General features: G+C 39.7%; 1 protein-coding gene across 2 annotated transcripts in view; it reads right to left on the bottom strand.

The window, feature by feature from the left end:
- Positions 1-751: 751 nt before the first annotated feature.
- The window catches only part of lmbrd1 (LMBR1 domain containing 1), a 56,777-nt gene continuing 39,908 nt past the window's right edge, over positions 752-17,620 (bottom strand). The window contains exons 10-16 of one of the 2 annotated variants that reach the window (XM_076742820.1): positions 17,448-17,512; positions 17,164-17,266; positions 14,309-14,413; positions 14,074-14,223; positions 11,953-12,034; positions 2,729-2,820; positions 752-2,293 (exon numbers count right to left, since the gene is read on the bottom strand). In XM_076742820.1, the coding sequence (XP_076598935.1) occupies positions 2,183-2,293; positions 2,729-2,820; positions 11,953-12,034; positions 14,074-14,223; positions 14,309-14,413; positions 17,164-17,266; positions 17,448-17,512 (708 nt within the window). In that variant the 3' untranslated portion in view covers positions 752-2,182. The remainder of the gene's footprint in view (positions 2,294-2,728; positions 2,821-11,952; positions 12,035-14,073; positions 14,224-14,308; positions 14,414-17,163; positions 17,267-17,447; positions 17,513-17,620) is intronic. The other variant, XM_076742821.1, reaches the window with a different exon arrangement.

Here is a 17,620-nt window from a genome sequence, read left to right as displayed (position 1 = left end):
TAAAATGCGTTTCTTTGTTCCCAAGCAAACTTGCAAGAGACGACCTAAAAAGCGATGCAGGAAGGAAGGGGGAAAAAATGAGACAAGATTGGCTTTTGAATAAGGAGTATGACAAGACAAAGTTGTACTGTGAGCAGCAAAAATCCTCTGATCTGACATGTTGATCACACAATCCTCTCTGCTGGAGTGCCAGGGCTCCATGTTTTTGGCTCAAGGCTTATTTGGTTTATTAGTGTATGTGGGGGTGGCATATCACATAATGGCTTAACTCAAAGCAGGCTTGCACAATAGTTATGACAAGGTATGCATACCACAAACTCTAATTGGACACGCACTCAAAATTTCATGCAAATCCATCCGAAGGAAGCGCTGAGTGGTTGTATGTTAATCCAAAAACAGATGCATTTAAATGTCAGTTCCATTTGATACATGTCCTTATCTGAAACTTGTTGAAGTGTCAAAATCAGAGCTTCGAACAGCAGAATTCGCTCTCTCACTAACAGAAATACTGATCTTGGTAATGCATTTGGCAATTCCTTCATAGATTTTGTTAAATCTGACCACAGTGTAGTAAAAATGCTGTCAGAGCACTCATGGTAGACAGAGATTAATGACAATAAATACTGCATGTAGCACAAAATTGAAACTTCTTTTTATCCTCACAAACTTTATTGGAAGATGTTCTCTATACTGTGATGCATTATAAAGAAACTGATGAACTAACTCCCTTTGATCAATGATTTGACCCTGATTGATATCATGTTGTTTTATTTCTTTAAATACAGGTATCATTAAATACTGACACAACTTTCACAACAGCATTCTTTTCAACCAATCCCAAATGAAAGTTACATGTAATGCAGCTCCTGTCATCATCATCATCATCATCATCATCATCATCATCATCATCATCATCATCATCATCTCACCACATTTCTCACTGAAGGCAACCTGACCAATATCTCTGTCAAAAAACACCAGATTCAAGGCTGATTTCTGTGAGGCTACTTTAAGAGAGCATACATGTACAGTTAGCATGTGCCCATCATGGTGCTACACATTCATGAGGCACAAACATTGGGTTTCCAAATTAAAAAAAAAACAAAAAAAACAATCTCATTCATGTTTCCTGTCAGTTTGTTAATTAAATCAAGAGTTTCTAAGCACAGACACTGCTAAATACACTGAAAAGAAATCAAACGTAGCAGAAAAAAGCCATTAATAATTCTATGTAACAAGCCTGCTGTTGAACTTGCTGACAAAACAAGCAGTACTCCTTAATTAAAGGAAAATTACATCCAAATCTTGATTTTTTTTTTTTTTTTTTCTCTCATGCTCTTCCAACACAGAGAGCTAGAAGCGGTTGAACACATTTCATTAAAAACCAAGAGTAACTGAAACTTGTAAAACACATCAGCCGCACTTGGTCCTTTACATTTCACACACAGTGCAGGTATGCAAGTACAGTAACACTTGCTTAAATAATGGTCTGAGACTGCAAATGCCTAAACCTGGGGGCGAAAAGCCCCTCTAGCACTATATTTAACCTCAGACAAAAACAAGCTACATGAACTTTGAAAATGTTACAGCTGTCAAAACTTAGGAATCATTATTTTATACCAATTAGCTTCTCAGAAAACAAGCAAGCAGAAGGGTTTGTGTAGTCTTCATGGTATTTTATCTTAAAAGGTATATTAAAGCCAACTATAGATATTGCCACCACATAACCTTTTAAAGGGTCTGGAAAAGTGCTTGGAGATTTTAAAAAGTAAGTTTATGTACAAGCTCTGCCTCCAAATAAAGCTCAGACATAAAGTTTTGGCGCTCTGCTGCCACGGTGAGTGTGTCTCCTCCAGTAGAAAAATGACCAATTTGTGTCAGTTTCAAGCTGTTGATAAGTGAATTCTCAAGGTAGGATTGAGTTGGAGGATGCTCCCAGAATCCCAAAGTCATCAATAATATTGACTGAGAAAGACACAACAATCAGTCTGAGCGCTCTCATTAAGTGGAGGGATGTGTCAACTCAAAACAAGGCTGGAATCCACAAGACACCACCGCAATAACTCCTTAAAAGCAATAAATTACCTTATGACAAATTACTGACGTCCATTTATTTGTTTATGAAATTGTACTTTCTAGTCCCTTTAAGTTATGGTTGGCAAATCCGAGCGAATGCTGATTTTCAGTGCACATATTCATCATCACTTAAGTCTGAGTCATCGGCCTCCACCTCTCCTTCAATCACAGACTTCTTCCCTCTGCAGCAGGACACCACCAGACCAATGAGGAACGCCTAAAATAATAAGCAAAGCACACATTAGGAGATATTTCTCGAGCATCATTTGATCGATACAATGCATCACCGGCACCGGGAAAGAGGCTATTAAATGATTTGCTGAGGAGATTAGCTGTGTGCAGTCTTGAAAAATCATTTTCCAGTAACCTTTTTCTGTGCAGATATTTAATTATGTGCTCGTGCTCTCACACTCGTCCCCGCAGAGAACATTCTTGAACTGCTTTTGAACTAAATTAAACATCTTAGAAATGTTGTTTCTGTGAATGTTTTATTGTTTCAAAGATACGAAACTATTTTATAGTTTTTCATTCATCATTGGAAAATGAGAAAAATCTTTTTTTCCACTCAAATTCTTGCTGAGAACATTCCACCGTTATTCTCGCTCTACTTAACATCAAGATGATGATGTTTCGTCTAAATCCTTGAACTTACCCCAATAAAGGCCCAGTTACCAAAATAATAGATGGTGCTGAAGAACCAGAACTTGTGCAGGAAAAGGTAGGATCTGGTCACAGTGCACTGGTCTGAAAGGGACAGAAAACACAAGAACGTCCTCTTAAATCTTGCTCTTATTCACAGCATTTAACAAAGACAGTTGATTTTTGACCATATGTTGAATCCAACAAGGTATTTTCCACCATTTGTTTCACAGTAAAGCCACATTTTTATTTATTTTGTCATGCCATGTCTTCAAATAAAGAACAAATCATCATTACTGCTGCAACCAATTTGTTCATGTTTCTGCAAGGTTACTTAATTATTTTTAAAAAACGAGGACACTAAAGATTGAAAAGTGAGTTGATGCCCAACAAAATGAAAAGAAAAACTGAGTTTAACTTGGTCTTAAAAATGGCCTTTTCTCCACCCCGTTCAGCTCCACCAAGTCTCACAACCTTTAATCCCAGTGGCATGTCATGAACTTGCACCATGAGAAGTGGTGTTAAAGGCCATCAGTCCTTCCACAAAAGCAGAATTTAAAACATTGCTGCACAGGTTCACTCTTGACCTCAGGGGGAAGTTATCTGTCACAAAAAGTCTCAGGATTCACTTTCTAAGCCATTCCTGAAGAAGAAGAAGAAGACGCCTGCGGGACATGTCCGAAACCTTCGGGCCAAGCGAAGCGACTGAACCTGAGTTTAGAATTATTTATCACACGTTGTCACATTTACTTTCAAAACAGTTTTCATAATTGCTGTTCTTCTAAAACTTAACTTAATGTTTTTAATTAAAAAAGTTTGCTAAATCCCACCCTCCCAAGACATTGTCTTCCATAATGCTTCTTCTTCTCTGTTTTGGATGAGCTGATACAGAAACCCTTGAAGGGAGGAAGGAAAGAAGGAATCATTACAGAAAGTAAGAAAACTGCATTTCTCCTCCAAAATGACGGATGAGGTGGGAAGTTAAGAGAAGAATATTTGGGCGCAGGTAAAGGAGGAATAAAGAAAGTAAGAAAGACAGATACATCGCTCGAGGAGACAGGATTTCTGTCTTTAGAGAGATCCGAGGAGAAGGGACTCGTCTCGGGTGAGCACCATCATCCAGAGACACGGGACACATCTATTTCTACACGATGCTTAGAATTCCACACGAGCAGCACTTGTTAAACATCTGTGTTATAAAGGGGTCTGCACTCACTTAAGAGCCAAAAAACTGGCTGCTATCACTACATGGAGCAAAGCCTCGGGCCATTTTGTCACTGTAACTAAAAAAGACAACCAGTCCTCTTAAAAGAGGAAAGCCATGTCACTGTCAGTGTGAATGTAGCTGAACCAACAGATGAAACCGGAATGATGCAACATTTAATGGAGCCTTGCATCGAATACATCCAGCGCTACACACCGAAAAGGCGAAAAGGTAAAAGCACAGACACGCAACAGGACACCAACAAATGGTGAAGATGCTGAACGGCGGGGTCGTGGCTTATGCATGTGACCCCGATTCTCTAACGAGGTTAATTTCATCTTGTTGAAATCTGTCCATCACTCTTTGCACACGCCTTTGGTATCAGCCTTAGTCATGATTGAAGAAACCAGTTCAGAGAGCATTTCTGTTTACCAGTGATGTGCTTGCCCATACAGCACATGGAAGAGTCCACATGTAAGTCCAGGTAAGCAAAAGTCTGCTTCAGAGCTGCGACCCAAATCACATTTTGTTGCTATGGCCGATGGCAGCTCGGTGAGTACTGACCAAGCACCGTGATCACGAATACGAACACATCAAAACTAAAAGCTTGAAGAAGGAAACAAACCTATTGCTTATAAAATTGCTTTCCTCTGCTTTATGCTGGTGACATCACCTTTGAGCCCGAGCTCTCCGGTTTGTGACTGAACTCATACTGCTATCGATCCGACTGGCACAGACGGCAGGAATAATATCAGAATCCTCAAGCTGAGTCATTCCCTTTATGCGCATGAATGGGTATTGGCAGGCATGGGAAATGCTGATGACGTCAAATGATGTGCATGCGGTGTCTGGGTCTCTCTTTAGTACTCCAATTGTTTTTGTGTGTGTGTGTGAACACACTGCAAGAAAAGGAAAAGAAAGAAAAGCTTCCCTTCAGATCACATGTATTAATTAGCTTAGCCACACACACGAAGCAATAAAAGAACAAATTGTTTCAATACACTCCTAATCGGACTTCTAGAATTTCAAGAGAACAAGGCCAGAGAGCGAGTCCGCGAGGCTGAAGTGGAGACGAAATGCACTGTCTGGCTATGTTAGAGAGCCATCTGGAGCATTAACGCTAACCCTGCTGAGCTGCTCCTATCACACTGTTTCTTACACAGCTCTTCACACCGACTCGAACCCCACGAACAGCGCAATCAGACTTATACCGAGCGATGTGACATCAGGGTCTGCAGCAATAAATCAGTGTGCTTTAGGATTTATTCATTACAGCCACTTTTTCGAAAGCCTTCTCCTCGGCGGTGTTGAATTAAAAAGCAAAATAAAACAGGACCATCGCGGGCGGTGCCGCTTCACGTATGGTAAAGATTAGACGAGGAGCGGGCCCGCGGGAGCTCTGAGGGTGCACCAACAATCAGCTTGTGCTTCACCAGGATCAACAGATAACACGAGAAGCAAGTCTATATTCATCCCCATGACCCCGCTCTCTTCCTCCTGCTCCTCAGCCATCTGTAGCTCTCCAGCTGCTCACCTGAATTGCAGAGCTCCGAGTGGGACCTGCAGATGGTTCACAACAGTGGTCTGCCTAAATATATTATCATGTACACCACTGACCCACTTCACCTTGAAATCATTACCGTGCTCTGATAAGAGCAGGGGGCAGTGTGTGAGTGCAGGTAATTTCACCTTGACTCGTGATACCCGGGTGAGTGCTACCCCGTGTAGCATGATGCATTATGTATAGCTTTCAACTCTGCATTCAAAGACAACCACATGCCTAAAACCCTGAATAAATACACACACACACACACACACACACACACACTGTGTTCTTTGTGAAAGCCTCTCTATCAGCAAGCACTCGTGTTCCTACACTGTACGCTTTTACTTTCTCTCCATCTAAAAAGCAACCGAGCACTTTCGTTCCAATGTCCTTTGAGGATGCTGATGTTCATTCAACAGAACTATTTTCAAATCTCTGGCTTCTCATATTAGTGTTGTCGATGAATGTTCACCAAAAGCATCTTTTCACTGTGCAAAATCCCTCTCTCTCTCTCTTTTTTCCCACTGGCAGAGAAAATCCATTTGAGCAGTGTTCAAGGCCTCCAGATGCAGACACAGAAGACAACACACACGGCAGTAACCTTACTTTCCTGAACCTGACCTAAACCACTCGTCACACCAACAGGGAGACAAGAAAGAAAATTCCTGCTATTTACAACACAGGTCTCATTTTCCACTACTGCTGGTTATGATAAATGACTTACTCATCATGGTCACGTTTGAGCTCTGAGGACGTAGTTGTATCTCTTAAACCGAGTCCATTAAGACATCAGATAATCAGACGACTTGTTAACAGGAGTCTGCTTTCAGGATGTACATCCAATATTCACTCTCCTGTTAGCTGTTTAGCTTTTGGTCTCGACTTCTGTAGGAAACAGCTGGCTTTCAACAGCTGGAAAAAAAAAGCTAGAAAAATAAAAGCGTTGCTCCGAGCAGCTTTAAGCACAGAGCATCATTTTAATTAGACTTCTTTAAAGCTCAGTTTTGATCAGAAAGCGTTTGTAAGTCTATTAATTAATAGTGGGAGTCTTTTGGTGTAATACCGAGCGAACAGCTATTCTTTGAGACTGAATTTCCCTTTAATAAGTACGAGCTGTCTGAATGACAGGAGGGACATTTCTCTTTTAAGAGAAGACGTTTTGATTGACATGATCCCCTCGGTGCAAAGCAAATTACTATTAATTTGTGCTGGGGTTGAGGGAGTCTCCTGTTGAAACTTGCTTGGGCACCTGACATCTCAGAGGCAACACATAAAACTACGACCATCTTCTCCCTCAAGCTCTTTAAAACAATGCTGTGGAAACCGGCAAGTTGCTAGGTAACAGACAGCAGTCCATAGTGTAAAAACACTCCTCTGTATTAGAAGTTTCATTACTGGGATTCAAACTAGAAATAATGTGATATGACTTCCAAGGTAAAAAGAGAATAAAGTACTTCAGCTTGTGGTTACAATTCAGCTTAAACTGCCAGAAAGACAGAAAGATTCAGGAGTCTTATGCTGGAATATTTCAAATTTTATTTCTAACAGTGTCAACCTGAACGCTGGGGGGAAAAAAAAACCCTGGGTTTGGATTTATTGATATTAAGTGTGAAATAAACTTTCTTTGCTGCAAAAGGGCATTTCTATACGTCTCCAGCTGCCTTTCCATAAGAAATGATGCTATTGTTGACATATTTTGTAATATGCCCTTACTGTACACACACACGATGCACAGGGGTTTTTAAAGATGATCCGACATAAATTTGGCTCACGAGAATCTTTTGTTTTTTGGGAGGAAATTGAGTGAGGAGTGCTGCAGACAGAACGTCATTAAAATCATTGGTTAGACTGTCAAGATAACTAATGTGACCAATAATGGGAGTTGCAGATGTGATGATGTAGGCGTTAACATGACAGCAATAAACAACAGAGGGGACAGTTAATTTCTTGGGTGAGGGAGTGATCATTAGAAATGGACACAAAGACAGATAAATCTGTGATGGAAGGCGTCATAATGGAATCAAATCAAATGCATCAATAAGTGAGATGAAGGCCTGTTTAAATGGATTCAGATCCTCAACAATTAGACAACTGCCAGGCAAGACAAAGAAAAAAACACATGAAATATGGATCATCATATCATCCGAGAGGGCGGTAAGTACAAAAACGAAACATCTTTCCAAGAGCACACGGTGGATGCAGATGAACTTAGATGCAGAGTTTATGATCAAAGCAACTCGCCCACCACATGCAGCATCATGGTGGTAGGAATAATTTACAAGAGCAACCTCATCTACTGCTGAGAAGTCCTTAGTTTCAGCCAGGCTTCATGAAGTGATATTATCTGTAAGTATTTATTAAAAGAAGTTTAAAATTAAGTGATTGAAAAAATAAAATCTGCAACCAAGTGTAACTGAATGGGTACGTTATGAAATGAGGACAGAAAACTTTGGAAAATTAGTTGTTCCCTAACAAAATGAAAACAACAACAAAGAGGAACCACACTTGGAGAGACTTAGTGCTGCAAGAGTTCACATATGTGTCAATGGCTGGAGGGAGAGCGGAAATAAGATGAAGTGGACTAAAATCAAGCTTTTTCCCAGGAAAAATAAACAGCTGCTAAAGTAAAGAGGAGAGCGGCATCATTACTGAGTGTCCAGTAATGCATACACCCAGATTCTCCTCCTCCTCCTCACAATAATTCCATTCGCTGCGTTAAATCACAGACTGAAGAAGACTTTGGGGTTCAGGGTGTTTGGGGCCATGGCAGAGAAATCCCACAAGACAAGGCATGAAGAATACTATTTCTGTGTTTACAATAATACATCTGTGATGCTGTGGCTCTGGATTTGATTCAAAAAAGAATTGCAAGAGCTTACTAGAGCGCACCTAAGCAAATATTTGAACTCCATTTGAATACCGAAGATATACAGACCTCGCAAACATGATGTAACAGTAAGCGACAGGGTCATGGTTAGAGGATGTGAATATGGGTTTAGTGGAGCACCAGCATGTGTACATATGGTACACATTCTCCTGTCTAAAACTTTCTCTCATCTACTATCATCCTCGGTTTTTGTCTATTTAATCATCATGATTTTTCTGATTGAAGTTCTTCAGATTGACATGAATAAACAACATTTTCAGCATAAATGATCAGACAGTGCCTTCAGATGAGCTGGCTGACTGGCATGTAGCCATTTAGCCAGTTACACCCTCCCTCTCTGCTGCCTCATACCAACGGTTAATGAGGTACTCTCTCCTTTGGGAAAAAAGCTGCTTTATGTAAATTGGGAAAGAAGGAGTTGCACTCTTTCACCACACAAATTAAATCTTTCACCTGTTACTTGCAGCATATCAGTCGATAAGCTTTTGATTGTATTCCCTCTCAGTCGCATGTGTTGTCTCTGCTTGACACTTCCTCCTCCTCATGGTAGGTGGTACAACGGCTGTTATGAAAGCAGAAGCCATTTCCAAGCTGCCAAAATAGGACCAGTTTCCCTAAACTGGTCAAAACAGAGGGCAGAAATACTGCTGGCCATTGTCCTAGTGACTCCACGACTCCTTGAATATAACTGAGTGGCAAAACGTCTGCGTAAATGAACAGATCACACAATCCTTTGACATGGGCCCTCGGTCATTAACAGTACTTGGCCAAAAACAACTCAGGGCCCTGTGGTGCCAGGGACACGTTTAACTTTATTTCACTCACTTAAACCCAGCTCAATTTCAACAGCTATCTATAACTTCTCCTCTTCTCTTCAGATACAAAGCAGCTTCCAGGCTGCGATGAAACAACATGGCGATGTGGTGCAGAAGTACGGCTGCATGTGATTGGGTTATTTGTGATAGTTGGGGGACAGGAAACAAATGGTTTGTTTGAGGGAAAACAAATAGACAACCAAAGAAAAGCCAATTAATTTCCACAATTCTGTCTGAACAGTCGTGTCAACAAGAGTATTATGGGGGATTGTCAATTTATGTAATTACTGTATGTTGGCATTATTGTCAAGTGTAAACATGGCTGGATTAATATTTATGCTCGTTCACGTTTGTAGTACTTTTTTTTCTCTCTTATTATGTTTATTTGTATGCACCAAAATACCTTCCTTGGCAATAAACCTGGTTCAAACTCTGACTGAATGCAACCTTATTTATCACGTAGGTAAATGTATTTAAAGGCAATCAAAACAATACATAATGTTTATTGGCTTTCATTTTAAATTTGAATTGAAGCTGTTGTAATTGCATAGATGACTGGATTGTTGACATGGTGGCAAAGGTTTTGATATCTAAAGAAACAAATTAATCTGAGATAGGGTCCAGTCCATCTTTGGCTGTATGTGGGTGGAAGATACATTTTATAATATAAAGTATGTTGACTTGCCTACACATATCTACTATAGTATAGACCATATTCACACGGCAGCAATTTTCCTCTGACTTCACGCTCAGGGTAGGAAGTTCAAATGCGGTTATCAATAAGGATCATGTAGTAATGCTGCGTTTCGGGTTGCATGTATTGAATGTGACAAATCGGTATCACTCGTCATCACTTCCCCAATTAGATTCCATACGTTTATACAACCTGCAACCTTGAACACAGCAGTATCACATTATAAGCAAACAGCTTTTGATCTTCTCACCCTGAGCATGACATCAGAGGAAAATGGCCGCCATGTGAATTTGGAGAGTGCCACCTCTTCCTATATTGAAATGGCACCAGAACAAATTTGAGCAAAGCCTATTTTATTTCGACGTGTAAAACCAGTCCAGCCTTCCCACAAGGTGGAGAGAACCTAAAACGCATGTGTCTACACATCAGATTATTGTAAACAAATAATATCTTACCTTTGATCTCTGCAGTTACTCGGCTGCCTCTGCTTTATCTTTCTATTTTCTGCCTGTCTTACCCTGTCTCAATGCATTTTCAGTACTGTTGGATAAAGTGAAAATTATTCATGAAACCCGAGTCGATAATGGCTATCTCTAACATCTCTGCTGTACTCAGGCATATACCTCATTGTCATTCCAAACTTTGCTGCCACAACGGGTCCAGACTCACATGTGTCTCTTAATGGCAGTGGAAGGCACTACAGGGAACGACTTCATAGGAACTGACACACTGTAGGCGACTTCAGAAAACATGTTCTTAACATGGAACTCAAAGATGCGCTAACAATATCACTGACAACATAGCTCCAGATATTCTGTAAATACAACACCTCCTCAACTCACATTATATAAGAAGACCACGCACTGCATTCTCTATTGGGAATTCTGGGAATTTGATGCTATCTAAGATATTTATTACCATTTGAGACTGGAGAATTTAGCATTTTTAAAATAACAGGTCAGCCTTCGCTATTTCTTATAAATCCTCAAGAGATGACAACAAACTTCATGCAGTATGGACAAAACTTCTAGAATCAACAAAAATAAAACCAAGAAAGAAAACAAAACTGTGATCAGATTAAAACAAACCACAAGGAAGTCAGGAGAGAGAACACATACACTAAACATCCATCCATCCATCCATATACTGTAATATACTTCCATTCCTACATATGATGAACTAAACAATAATGCAATGATTTAAGACTGGCATGTCAGAGGGCAAATGTAAGAGAAAATATCATATAATATTTAAAAAGTAATAAATATGTTTAATATTAATTTGACTGTAATAATTAACAACTCCCACTGTTTTCACGTTACTCTTTTTCTTCATACATACTTGACATTTAGACCCATCAAAACTCATTAACTACTCTAATTGCGATGCAATGCTGCACCTTCAGGGACAGGATTTATGGCCCAACATCTTGACTCATTTGAATTAAAAAATAATTATCCCCCACACGAAAACACCGCCACTGACACAAGCAAACATGCACAAGAGCCCATGCACTCCAACAGGTTAAAGACAGACTCTGTGGATGGCTTTAAGTCTAAAAGTCAGTCTGAATTTATAAGTGGACGAGCAGGGCGGGAACCTGAGATATGACATGTGTGCCAGAGAATAAAGTCTGTTTATGATCTTGTTTGTTTCCTTTGAACCTTTGCAGGAATGATAGATGTGACAATTGCATCATATCTGCTCCACTACCAGCAGAGCCTTACTCGAGCACTTGGCACATAAATAAATTAACGTAATAAAGCTCAGTTGTATGATGTACATTCACACATCTGTGTTTTCATGGCTGATTTACTGTAATAAGTGTTGGCAAGGAGACAGCAAGAGGCCATGTTCTGCATTACTAAATGTTTGTCCTTGGTATTATTCCCTCTAATGACTAATGAATGCAATAAAGATTCCTGAACAGTGTTCTACATGAAACGGTCAGGTTGTACACCATCCTTCCTTTCTTCTAGTATAGGCTCGACTTGTGAGGAATAAATCTTTGATGATGTTTTGTAAGTTCTTGGAGCGTCTCACTATTGGACCAGTGTTACCTTACTGTGCTAGCAGAGATGACAGACTTACCCTCAGGCGCGTCAGCATCACAGATCCTTGTGGTGCCAAAAGTAGCATTCCCAGATGTAGGACCTGCTGAGGGCATCTGAGTGATCAAAAAAACACAAGAGGCATGTGTCTGTTTAGCAACAAAACACTGCAAACTTCTTCATGCAGTACAAACTCGAGAAGAAGAGCCATAAAACCGTGATCTGAAAATCTGGACGACTAGAATAATACACAACAGCAGCAGCTGTTAACTGACAAATTATAGAATGACCTTAAGTTTTTTACAATAACGGAAAGATCAGCGGGTTCCAGATGATGTTCTGAGTTGTGTCATGACAGAGCATTACTGTCTTTTTTGTTTACAGTAAACTCGAACAACAGGTGATTAGACTGTAATTTACAGTCGTTTTAATTCCCTTTTCCTTTTTCTGTAATGTTGATGGGAGGCAAAACCGCCTATTTAATGTGTTTGCTACATTCCACTCTGCAACATCAGCTGGCAGCATGTAGAGCATTAGCTGTCACATCCACTGATGAGGAGTCATTCCCTCAAACAGCACCCGCCAATAAAACAAGAAGAAGAAGAAGAGGAAGAAGAAGAGGAAGAGGAAGAGGAAGAGGAAGAAGAAGACGATGGATGGAGAACCTGACAAAAAGGCTAAAGGTCTGTGCAAGTATATCAACAAATGGGAGGAGGTTTACCCGTACTTGATGAGGCACAACGTCGGTCAAAGTCATGCTTTTTGTGAAATATGCCACGCAGATTTTAGTGTCACACAGAAGGAAACGTGACAAACCTGCCACACAGAACTGTGTCCAACATGTACACAAACATGCTCTACCAATGACGGCATTTAAACTCGGTCTCCCATCCATTTTCATCATCACCCTCTACTACCAACTGTCCCTCACGTAGCATCTCTCAATATCATCAAGCATAATGTGTAAGTGATGTGTACATATCCTTCAAGTAATACATAAATAAAGTAAGAGCTGAATTTATTTGCCCTTTCTTTGTTTTCGTTTATATACTGCAGGGATGTTCACAGCATTTCAACCCAGTATCTGATTCTGACTAACTGTCGTCACTTCATGTAGGAACAAGTTAGCTCAGTCCCTGGTGCTCTGATATTTTAAAGCAAGTGGTTGCCCCATGGTGATTTTAGGATTCACTGTGTGTATCCGTGTCTAAATATTAGGGGTATTTAGACAGTGGTAAGGGTGGTGGAATGGCCCAGGGCAAGGTGCCAGAAGACTTCCAGAAGATTTTTTCAAATCCCAGTGTTGACACATACGATACCCCTCGCCTCGCCCTCCTCTTTCAAGCATGTAGGGGGAAACTAGATGTAGATGTAAACTGTAGATGTAAAGAGCTCATTCTAAGCTAACGAAAGCTGAACAGTTCTTATTTTCAGGTGATTACACACTGATGAAAACATACTGATGAACATTATATTCTTTTTCTGCGTATAGATCCCCATAAACCCTACGCACTGGACTTTAAAGATCACTTTCACTTAAGGAGAACTAACTAACTTAAGAACAAAGGCATAAGTTTAAGGTATTAGCTGTGCACAATACTGAATATCAACTGCATACAGACTGTATATGCTAGGCTGGTAAATATGAGACACTGAGGCACAATGTATTCAAATGCTGTAGGTGAAAGCAGAGAGGAATAAGCCGTGTTTACCCTGTGAGTCATATGGAGCTGGATTTAAAAAGGTTATTTTCTCTCATTTAAAAAGACGATGCTTCAACAGAAACACGGTGGTTCGTTTTAATTATGTTGTTCAAAAGAATTTTTGAGACGAAGCATAGACACGAGGGTGCATCTAAACTACATGTACCCACCCACACAGAGAGCACGAGAGAGAGACAGCAGAGCGACATCAGATCACACAGAGGGTAGACTGTCAAGCAACAGATCCACATAGTAATAGCCACATAGGCTACAGATAAACAGAATCCATAAAGACCAGCAGTCTAAAAGTCCATAGAGACCATGCTGCTGCCTACACCCAGCTGGATCAAAATGGTTTGAACCTACTGCCTGATGGGCACTGGCATCGTTAGAGCCCCATCCACAGCGAGACTAAAACACCCAGAGATACACAGAAATGTATGGAGATTTTTCCTCACCTGCACAAGATACTTCTGGCTGCCATACATGACATACTGTGGGGCGAGGCTGTAGATCATGTAGCTGGAGTGAAGGACGATCAAGAGAAGGATCATACAGAGGAAGAGGAGAGCCTGGGGGCGGGTTCTCTTAGGTCTAATTTTGTAGAGCTGAAAAAGAAGAAAATGGTAATGTGCAATTAGGAGTGTACTTGCATCATTTTTAAGGTAACACAGAAGCAGGGCCTTTGCTTACCCTTATCCAGAAGAACCAGATGCCCATGTTGCGAATGCCAGCCATGGATGTGACTACAAAGTACATGGTGATGACCGTGATCAGGATGTAATCCAACGGAAAAACCTGTGATATACCAAGGACAGAAATCAGCTCCATCTCTCACATGCAGGAGTCACAAATAATGCCATTATTGCTTTCAAAGCCAAACATTCAGGCTGGCTGCCTCTCAAGGCTGCCCGGAGCTGTTAATGAGCAACTACCATCAATACCACTTGTTCTTGGCCAATTAATCTAAAGCAAATCTCAGATGGTCAATGTGCAGACTGTTGAACACCAACAACTGTATTCCTAACCTCTTCCTATTAATCAGTAAATTGATTATTTACAGATACAGTTCAGACATAAAACCACAGTGCATGTAACATAAATATGGACTGATTATTAGCTGTAACCTGAAATGTTCTGATTTAACCTCAGACCTGACCTCCATATAGTCCTGTATCCCATTCTTGATATGGTGCACTTAATTCCTTAATTACCAAGGTCATACTTCTAAACACTGGCTTTAGACATTTAATCAATGCCACTATCTATGAGGCAATTCTTTAATGGTCTGAGCTGTCAGTCATTTTTTCCCCTACATCCTGCTGTAGAATACTAAATTTAACTGAGGATGCTCTGTTCAGTTTCCAAACCTGCAGCAATGACTCAGAGGAAAGAAGCAAAGGTAGTGATTTAATAATCTGTCGTTCTCAATAGCTCAAATTTTAAAAACTTCAATTAATAATAAATCATTTAACCACATTGCTGCTATTGTTTCAGAATCCACAGGTTTACCGATGTAGAGGCTAATCTTTTGACAACTTGTAGCTCATAACTTTGGACAAAATTAAAAGATATTCAATGAAACAAAAAGGTACAATTATACATCTAAACCCCAGTTACAACACTGACTTCTTGATTGTTTATAAAATACAGGAAAAAACAGGAATTCATTATTAAAATGGAACTAGCACAGGAAAAGCAGAGAAACATATTTTAATTCATTAACCAGTATTCACGAGTTCCCAAGTTCACCAAGGTTTTCTCTCTTTTGCAAAATACATTATTATAATACCATGTTACCATTTACTAATCCTTTGCAAGATTTTATTAGCTATGAAGAGAAATCTCTTGAGTGCATAATGTGACTCATGCAAATAAAATAGAGAATAATAATTGGTAATGAAGAGTTTATTTGTACACATCTTTATATTCTGGACTGTACTTGTACACTGTACATTTTTCATTCCCCGTATTTCATACAATGAAAACTTGATTAAATGCATCACCAAAGTGCCCCCTGAAGAACATACAGTGTTTTTATATCAGTTACACAAAAAGTTTAAAATCAATAATACAGTGGGCAAAATTTCTGTTACTGTGAATAGTTAAGTGAGTAGAAGATGGACTGATTTCCAAAAGTCTTAAAGTAAAAGATGAAACATCCAACATCCATTTTATGTAATATCAGTATATTATTTTGGATTTGTACAATCTTAAGAGGGAAAAAAGGAAAGAAGCACCTCAAGAGATTTGAGCTCTTAGATAACTTTTGCCAAGGTCTCTGAGATTAATTAGCTTGTTAAGTCTATGGCTTGTTCACAGTCGTCATTAGGAAAGGCCAGGTGACGAAAATTTCAAAGCTTTATAAATACTGTGACTCCTCAAACCTTGTCCCAACAATCAGCAGCCACGGGCTCCTCTAAGCAGCACTCTGAAAATTAAAATAACTGATTCCCTCAAAGCAGGAGAAGGTTGTAAAAAGATAGCAAAGTGTTTTCAGGTAGCTCTAATGTAATTAAGAAATGGCAGCTAACAAGAACTGTGGAGGTCAAACTGAGGTCTGCAAGACCAAGAAAACTTATGAGAGAACCGCTCATAGGATTACTTGAAAGTCAAATTAAACCCCCAGCATTCAGGCACAAATACAACCTTCAAGGAAGAGTCATCAGAAGGTAATCTTTCCTGCATCTTCACCACAAAATTCAGACAAAAGTTTGCGAAGGACCATCTAAACAAAGCTGATGCTTGTGGACTGATGACGTTAAAAGTTTTTGGCCACAGCGAGAAAAGGTATGTTTAGAGAAAAAAGGCTGCAGACTTTCACGAAAAGAACACCTCTCCAACTGTCAAGCACGGAGGTGGATCGATCATGCTTTGGGCTTGTGTTGCAGCCAGTGGCACAGGGAATGTTTCAAGGGGTTGAATGGATTCAATTAAACACGAGCAAGTTCTAGAAGCAAACACAACATCATCTGTAAAAAGGCTGAAGATGAAAAGAGGATAGCTTCTATAACAGGATCAAACGAAGGAAAAGTCATCTTGCTTAAAATATTAAAGAAATGAGTCATCTTAACTTGATGCTGTTTGGAAATCATGCCATCCTTTACAGAAAGTTTGACTGGGGTGCCCAAACTTTTGCATGTCACTGTATGAAGATGGACATAATTCCATAATCCCTTCATTCTAAAAACCACCCTTTGGTTGGGTACGCTGTTTTATAATTTTGTTATCTTTTGGCCTTTGGTAGTTGTGCCTGTCAGACCATATCAAAAAGTAACTGTTAACTGACATATGACTGTATGACTATATGACAATATGACTCATTTAATGTGTGTACAGTGGCTGCTTCTGTAGTTGAGTTCACATGCAGTGTTTTGAAGCAAATGCTTTTAACAGTATTACTCCTGCATTTAAGGATGGCCAAGAATAAAGCTTTTAAATGATGCTTCATTTAGGTTAATGATGATGAAGACAAGAAAATATGGCTTTAAACATATCTTAATTGAGGATAATCATCTTTTCACCATGAGAGATGAGCGCATACTCACGGGTTGTAAGGCTAATAGAAGTTCATTCAGAGGATTGGTTAGGTTGGTGCCAAAGATTATGAACCCGGAGCTGATGCCAGCAGAGTGGAGAGCTTTATCCAAACTGAAACACACAGAAAAGAATTAAATATATGTGTATTTCTCCAGCATTACATATTAATTAATATAGTCAAAAGAACCAATTACACTGTCCATTTCTTTGTCACACAGCCTGCCTTATGACACTGGTCTGTAACCTGTATTGTGTTAAGAGTTGTGATATTACAGGATGTATCATGACTTACTTTGAAATGAACAGGGCAACAGTGAACAGCAGTGCAACCAGGATGAAGAAAATACCCAACAATATCTGAAAAAGAAAAAAAAAACAACTAAGTATATTACAGTACCAAACAGTGATCTGTCCCCACAACCAAAGGAGGGATCTGCACTCATAGTGAACCCCATGACTGAACCC

This window comes from Chaetodon auriga, chromosome 11 (genome assembly GCF_051107435.1).
Source record: "Chaetodon auriga isolate fChaAug3 chromosome 11, fChaAug3.hap1, whole genome shotgun sequence".
In the NCBI taxonomy this organism is placed as follows: Eukaryota; Metazoa; Chordata; class Actinopteri; order Chaetodontiformes; family Chaetodontidae; genus Chaetodon; species Chaetodon auriga.
The sequence above is the reverse complement of the archived record's forward strand: the minus strand, read 5'-3'. Positions and strand labels throughout refer to the sequence as shown.